Source organism: Anopheles aquasalis, chromosome 3 (genome assembly GCF_943734665.1).
Source record: "Anopheles aquasalis chromosome 3, idAnoAquaMG_Q_19, whole genome shotgun sequence".
In the NCBI taxonomy this organism is placed as follows: Eukaryota; Metazoa; Arthropoda; class Insecta; order Diptera; family Culicidae; genus Anopheles; species Anopheles aquasalis.
The window spans coordinates 47,771,049-47,778,548 of NC_064878.1; the positions used below are offsets into that span (position 1 = coordinate 47,771,049).

General features: G+C 42.9%; 3 protein-coding genes across 5 annotated transcripts in view; 2 read left to right on the forward strand and 1 right to left on the reverse strand.

Moving 5' to 3' along the window:
* LOC126576705 (homeobox protein 2-like) overlaps window positions 1-3,941 on the forward strand; it is a gene marked incomplete at its 5' end in the record, with an annotated part of 8,850 nt that extends 4,909 nt beyond the window's left edge. Inside the window, one exon of the mRNA XM_050238010.1 lies at window positions 1-3,941. This exon is cut by the window's left edge and continues 4,909 nt beyond it.
* A 560-nt stretch (window positions 3,942-4,501) lies between these two features.
* Window positions 4,502-6,567, reverse strand: LOC126575629 (serine protease inhibitor 3/4-like). Of its 3 annotated transcripts, XM_050236419.1 has the most exons (4): window positions 5,862-6,567; window positions 5,515-5,795; window positions 5,309-5,450; window positions 4,885-5,216 (listed from the first exon to the last, which is right to left on the reverse strand). In XM_050236419.1, the coding sequence occupies exons 1-4, from the start codon at window positions 6,232-6,234 to the stop codon at window positions 5,080-5,082; spliced, it is 933 nt and encodes a 310-aa protein (XP_050092376.1). In that variant the 5' UTR covers window positions 6,235-6,567; the 3' UTR covers window positions 4,885-5,079. The 3 variants fall into 3 exon arrangements, with proteins under 3 accessions (XP_050092378.1, XP_050092376.1, XP_050092375.1); XM_050236421.1 differs by lacking the exon at window positions 4,885-5,216 and adding an exon at window positions 4,502-4,641 and having other exon boundaries at window positions 5,515-6,567; XM_050236418.1 differs by having other exon boundaries at window positions 5,515-6,567.
* A 917-nt stretch (window positions 6,568-7,484) lies between these two features.
* Window positions 7,485-7,500, forward strand: part of LOC126578741 (uncharacterized protein F13E9.13, mitochondrial) — a 1,082-nt gene continuing 1,066 nt past the window's right edge. Inside the window, exon 1 of the mRNA XM_050241608.1 lies at window positions 7,485-7,500. This exon is cut by the window's right edge and continues 120 nt beyond it. The gene's annotated coding sequence lies outside the window, so the exon portion shown is untranslated.

The window sequence follows — 7,500 nt, forward strand, 5'->3', positions numbered from 1 at the left end:
CTTCTCACTACCAAACGCAACATGGGCAATGGGAATGGATAGCAATAATCGGCCAGCGCATGTGTGCCCGAATACTACGAACGCGGCATCAAACCAAACACGGGGCACCAACCGGCGCCCCTTCGATTGTGTCCGGACTCACTCGGTATTCCGTGGTCCATGGGATGCTGGTGAGTCCGTGGCGTAACCGGTCTCTCCGCTCCATCCGCAAATTGAAACGGTTTTCATACAGAATGAATCAGATCTTAGATCAGGTGGAATGTTCTCTTCCCACAACCACCAAAAGAAGAACAAAAAAACAGAACCAAACTATCTCCGATCGTTCTTTCTTCATCGGATACTGGGGTGCGGGTATTCCTTAGGAATCGGGATAGTGCATTGATGTTGTGGACAACCGTATTTAGCAATGCTGTTCCAGCAGCGCCTTTTTCGGTTCTAAAACAAACTAGCTCATCAGTTGCTTCCGTAGCGGAATGTGAACTTCAATGTGTCAGCATAGTTTCCTTTTTTTTCGTAACGTTTTTGGCCAGTAGATGGCAGATAGACTCACTAGTGGCTAGGCACTAGTGGCTAGGCTAGTCTTTCGGGGGATCAGTCTTTGCTTCGGTCTTTGCTCTCTTTAGATGACACATTCAACACACAGCAACACGCAGAGTGCTGAAGTTCTACTCTACTCACAGAATAGTCACCAAATAGTGGGACGATTCGAATAACAAATAGGCACCCATTCTTTAGTAGACCCCAGCGAACCCATGCGGTAGATACTAAGACCTAAGAAACGAAGAAGATATTGTTAGCCAACATCGATTTCATCCCCAAACGTTGGTCCTTCGAGACGATCGGAATTCAGATCGGAAAAGAGGCAAACGCCCGTTTTTAGTAAGTGCTAAAAAGTTCATTAGAGACCTATTGCAACGCATCGCACACACGCGAACAAGGTCAATGTGTATGCGAGCTGCGGGCAACGCATTCAACAACCAGTCTTACTACTATGTTCGTAAACCTAGCAGATGACCGTTTATGCCGCATTTCTTTCTTATGGGTAATCGGTCGTACAGTGCCTGCCTGCCCGACGGGTTTGTTTGTTGGGACAGGGCGGTGAGCACTGGAACGCACCACCGACCGATCAGTATAGCGAATGATACTTTCATAGACTCATGCCTCATGTTCATGGCATCGGGAACAAGCGGAGATTAGAGGAACGCATCATTAACACTCACACGCAAGAGCTTACTGCAATAGGAAATCCTAAATGAGCACGCTCCATTTTAGAATCGAGTACCAATAACTACAACTTACTTACTAACTACTACTACTACTACTACTACTACTAGTATAACCGTACGGGACTATCCGTAGTAGAAGCTATTCGTAGGTAGATCACTGCACCCACTGTGGACATTAGCAAGCGCATATGCATACACCGATGCGCGCCCCGTCACACAAAACCAGCGCCTGGGCAAAATGGTGGCGGAAATGGTGCCACTTAGTTTAGCAATTCATCGTCAACATCGTCATCACATCACACATGGGTGATCACATCCTCTATGGTATCCAAGGTACATCATCATTCTTGCATTTGCTACTCTTGGCATTTGGTGAAATAGTAGCGAGCGAATGAGCGACCGTGTCTATCAGTTCACGCTTCATCGACCATCACGGCATGGAACGGGGGAAGAGGGATTGTATTGAAGAAATTATTATTATTATTATACACAATTTGTCAAAGCTATACCAATGAATGTGATGTAAATTAAGAGAACCACAACAGACAGTAGAAAAGTAGAAGAAAGCACGAAATCACGATCATATTCACCGGCAAAGCCAGCAGCAGCAGCAGCAGCAGCAGTAGCTATGGAAGACAACAGAACACGGTACATTGAAGAAAACAAAAACACTATCAACAACGCGCACACCCTTCCTCCCACTGTGGCTTGGTAGTAACGGAGGAAATTCAAAGCATTTCCAATATCTAGAGATCAGTCACAATAAACGATCGCACGTTTGGAGGTGTCTGAGCGGATATCAGTTTAACGGTACCTACATCTGGAAAGCCTATGATGTTGTTATGTTTTGGAGTTAATCTATCTTTCCAATGCACCACATGCTGCGTTGCATCATAACTGTTATCAAACACTAGCCAGTGATCACAACTTTCACATCAAGCGCTCAGACGGTGCGACCCAGACCCTTTAATATTTGCCTTACAGAATGACAGAAAAAGGAAAGGCTACGATCGACCAGAACCGGGCGAACGGGCATTCTCTTTCAGTGCAAATCATCAGTTCATAAAGTCAAAGTGTAGTCTCGTATCGTATCACGCGAGCGTGAAGCGCATACATTATTTGTTGAGCACTGTTTCCCATTTTATCGCGCTTTACTTTGGGGGTCGTTTTAACAAACTAAAGTTAAAGAAAAGAAGTAAACAAAAAAAAACAAAATATGTGATAACTAACGGTAGTGCTAAAAATGTTAAATGGCCGCAGAGAGCAGAGCAGACGGGTGCCTCTTCTTTCGTCGCACTGTAGTAGCTAGCTGCATGGGATCCACGGTTTTGGTGCACGGATGAGAGGACAGGTGTTTTTGTGTAGGATACGCGTTGTTCAATGGCTGGCGACAGGCTGGCTGCGCTGGCTGTACGTACGGACGTTTCTAGCTCTTTTTAGAATTGTGGCTTGTAACATTGTGTAACGACGCAAACGAACGACGACGGTAACCCTGCCGCTGTTGGAAGTGGTGCACGAAACCGTGCGACGAAATGTTGGTGGTGGTTTATTGTTTGAAAGGCCGTTATCCCCGGAGACAAACGCACTGTGTTTAACCATAATACAGATTATATATGACTAGAGGATCGTACTTGGAAGGCGACGACATAAAAAACAGAGTAACAAAAAAAAAACCAAAAAACATAAAGATGTTATGATGTATCGTATTTGTGGTAGTGATTGTTAGTAGCAAGAAACCAAATCATTAACAAACTTTAAGGCTTCATTGCCTCACAAGGAAAGGGGTGGACGGGTGGGTGGGAGGTGCGCAACAGAAGCCTTCGAACGAACGCAGCATTCTACCACGGTGGATGCTAAACGGAAACCCACTTCTGCCCGCCATCAGCTAGTGCCGTAGGCGAAGTAGCGGCGTAGTACACGTGCGGTTGAGCTTTGGCTTAAAACCCAAACTCACCGAATGCAGCAAAAACTCTCATTTGATATCCACGCGCCAGGATCTAGCATAAATGGCACTAGAACCAGACCAAGAGCGAACACGGCAGGCTTACATACGAAAGAAGGGTGAACTAGGTCGTTAATGTTCCAGAATCGAACGCCTGAAACGAGCCTGATTAGTCTAGAAGCTGGTAGCTGCCCGGAAGTTGGAGCGTTAGATAACAGAGCCGAATCGAACCGAACCGAACCGAACCGAACGAACCCAACAGTCGACGGTCCTACGGAAGCCGTATTTGAAGCCGTTGCACTTTACTTTTGATTTTTAGACATTTTTACCTTTTTGTACGAAAGCATTTGGAGGACGATGGTCGGACGAGGATGAAACCGGTTCATCGTTGCTCGTGACGTCGGGGAGCATTTGCAGTGACACAGCGCGGACAGGCGTATGATCAGCACTCCTTCATCATCATCATTATGATCGCTGAAACTCTTAACCACACGTCAGCTCTCGATTCCCCATTTTTTGCGTGAGCTGAAGCTGGGCGCTGTCTCACGATCATGTCCCGATTGCAGTAGGAAAATGTCCAGAGGAAGGAAATCTTTCAGAGCTACGAATGAAGCCAAAGATTGAAGAATTGGTTAAGGGGTTCGCGATTGAACGCGAATTTGGAAACTGTCGGCACCGAGCGCAGGGCTTCGACATACACAGACACACCGAAACACACCAACATTCATCTCTTCACTTCATTACTATCTTAACAGGAATAAATTACTTTTTCTCACAACCTTTCGAACCACGTTGTATGTTTTGCTTTATTCGTTCAGCATTCAGCGTTGAACTCATGGCTCCGAAAAAGCTCCTTGAGCTTCTTGATCAAAATATAAAGGGGAGTATTAAGTCACGATGTTTACTGCGTTGGATACCATTCACTTACAGCAGTATTTAATCATTCACAGGCTTTGAGAGACTGTGCATCACGTTATTTATCACGTATATTAGGTTCCGTAACTAGATTTATCTGGTTCTAGGGAAAATAATTTAATAAAAATAATATTTACGAAGTTATTTAACAATGGACACTAAATAAGTAAGCAACACCATCTGATAGGCTTAAGACTCCGTTATAGAGAGAAAATGGCATAAGATGAGATTAAAGACTCGGTACGATCGCGCTGGCTCGGAGAGAGTGATAGCTGCCGGAAAGAACAGAGTGTTTTGTTGCTTCTCCTGCTTAGGACTATACACATATTTCGGGATGGCTTCTATTCTGAGACAGTAAGATGTTGTTTTCTCCATATTTTTCACGTTTTACGTTGATTTTTTTAACCTTCTACCGTGCGCCTCCATCATGGCCATGCGCCTCCATCACAGCCGTTGGCCTTCCTGAGCGACAGTGAGCTACCCGTTAGCGCTGTTGGTATGTGTTTGGCACCTGCAAAACAAGTTTGCTATGATGGTTTCGCAAGTCGCCCTCAAATCCTATTGTGGAAGGAACATTGGTTTAGTGAATTTACATTGATTACTGGGAAGCAATGTAGTACTACGATAATAATAGAAAAAAAACAAAAATTATTGAAGCATCGATACATCAATGATTATCTTCCCATACGTTGTGATAGAACGTTTTATTTTTAACCTCCCTTTTTGAAAAGTTTAAGGAATGCCGCTATATTAGGTTCTTGCTTGATGCGCGAGCATACTAAAATACAACTATTCAACAGGGCACTTCTATTTTATATAAACTATTACAACAACACAAAATAACAATTCAATCAAAATAACAATTCAATCAAAATAACATTTTTTCATTAAAATGTTGCATAAGCAATATATTTGATTTGACTGAAATCATTCCGAAGCATTTTTGGATTCTAAAAATACAAATAATCCTGCATACTTCGAAATCCACATCTTGTTTTACTCAGGGTTCGATATTTTTCCAATAAAGTAGACACTCTTCTCACGTGACAGCAATACATAAACGAATGGATGATCTGCACGGAATTCGATAACTGGTATTAGGCTGATAACACTCGATGTCAGCATAATTACATCTATACAGAAAAGAGAACTTATCAATCCTGACAGAGTTCATGTCGATTTTGGCCGGTAACACATGACCCATCATGGTTCGCCTTTCACTTACATGTAACAGCTGCTGCCTTGGTGCCTTTCTCGTCCACCTCGATAAACGCCTTATGGGCAACCCTTGAAACCTTCAGCGTCTCATTTGCGTCGAGTAAATCCGGGAACCTTGCCGAATCGCTAAACATTCGCTTCATGCCAAGCTGCGAGAAGAATTTCAGCTACAAACCCAAATTCCAGCGATCATGAGCAAAAGACATAACTTACTGCGTTCAATTCGGCTTGAACATCGAGCGAGAATTCAAACTTGAATTTGGGCAGGAAAACTTGAACTTCTACTGTGCCCATTTGAGAGATAACTTCTGCTAAGTCTAGGCTTGATAATTGTTCCTCCAATGCTGCTAGCCCGATGCGATCATTCGGTAATAACACCAGCATCGATGAGCCATTGCCACTATAGGGAAGCTCCAGAGCACTGAATCCTTTGTCCGCAAAGTTTTTATAATCGAAAAATTTCTTTATGCTCATCATTGCGATTTCTCGTGACTCTGTCGCAGTAATCCAGAATGGCATCAAGCAGGTTTCAGTAAATGGAAATTGGTACTTCCACTTACCCATGAAATTTACCACATTTATCAAAACCATGCCTGTTAAACTATCGAGCACAGAGGGGGAAATAACATTCTTGATTTTCTGGTTCGTTTTCGATTCCACCCAATCATTGATCGTCTGCGCAGCGGCCTTGTTATCAGTAAAATTGATCTCTTCAGCTTCTGAACGGAAGCTGTTGATAGCCACCTCATTGAAGGATGGTTTCACTTCGTATCCCGCCTTTACGTACACCTTGTTGGCTACGGAGATGGATTTATCGCTCTCCAAAAGCTTCATAAGTTGTCCGTACGATTCGGCCACTTGCTGTCTCCGATCGGCCTTTCCATATCGCAAGACTCGAAATATTTCATCGGCAGTTTCTCCATCTGCACCCATTGCGACCAATGAAAGGCAAGCACTGATGGAAAAAGGCGAAATGATCACATTGCTGATCGTGTTTTTTGCACTTATTTGCTGAACATCGAAAGGAATAATTAGCCATTATTACGAAACTGATAAACAGAGACTCATTTGGTACAGTTGGATTGCGATAAACAAAACTGCTTCACAAACTCAGATTCACAAACTCAGTGAAATCGTTCGCTGGAACATCACCTTGATAAGTTTGCACAATCACGAATGCAATGGCAAGGAATTGTAACATTCGTTTTGCTACGGTGGCCATCGTATACTTTACTGGATGAACAGATTGCACTATTCTCTATCAGGTTACCCTGAAACCAGCCGCTTAACTGAAACACAACAGACTAACTGATTGACTGACCAGCTGGAAGACGACTACTACATATTTTTGCTGCATAACTGCTACTGTTGTTAGTAGCACCATGGTTGTAGTAACTCTCCAGCATTGATTTAGCTGATCAACAGACGCACGAGAGTGAGGCACGTTTGCCATTTGTAGCGATCAAAAGTGGTTCTCACGATACTTGATCACTTCAACGTGATCGGTTAGCTACGAGCGAGTCTAAGCGATTTTAACCCGTTATAAGTAACTACTAACCGCGAGAGCAGCAAAACGTATCCCGCATGCCTATATGTACTGCAACAGACTAGCGCATTGACTAGAGTATCATTTCTCCCTCACTGAATTTGAATTACCCGAGAAAGCTCACAAACACGTGGTAGAGTGTTGATTACTGAAAGCATCATCATTGTCATCATGTTTCATTCAATACTGTGTGGCTCGTAATGCTCTAGACAAGCGTGCTGGTGCTTCCATGATTTTCGGGGTATTCTTTGTACGATCGAAGGAATTCCTACAACAACCTAAATCCATTAGGATGCATTAGGATTATTCCTTTACTTCATAAACCCACTTGCTAGTCCTGGCGTTCTCAAATTAGTAAGTTATATAAATGAGTAAGAAGTTGTTCCAAAAATTTCATTGGTGATTTAACATTTGTGCTGGTTTTAATATTGCTGCAATTTTAAACTCTTGCTTAAATCTTTTTTTAAGTAATTCAATGTATTAGATAAATAAGTTATGCGAGACTGAATTGGAAAAACACATGGTTATCATTTGGAGCTACTAATTTATGTAAAAAGTGCATTTCAGTTCTTCTGCGTAATTGTGATCATAGGTGTACCGCGTGTTTACGTTACGATCAGCTGATCGAGAAGCCGGTTTGCTCTTTATTAATT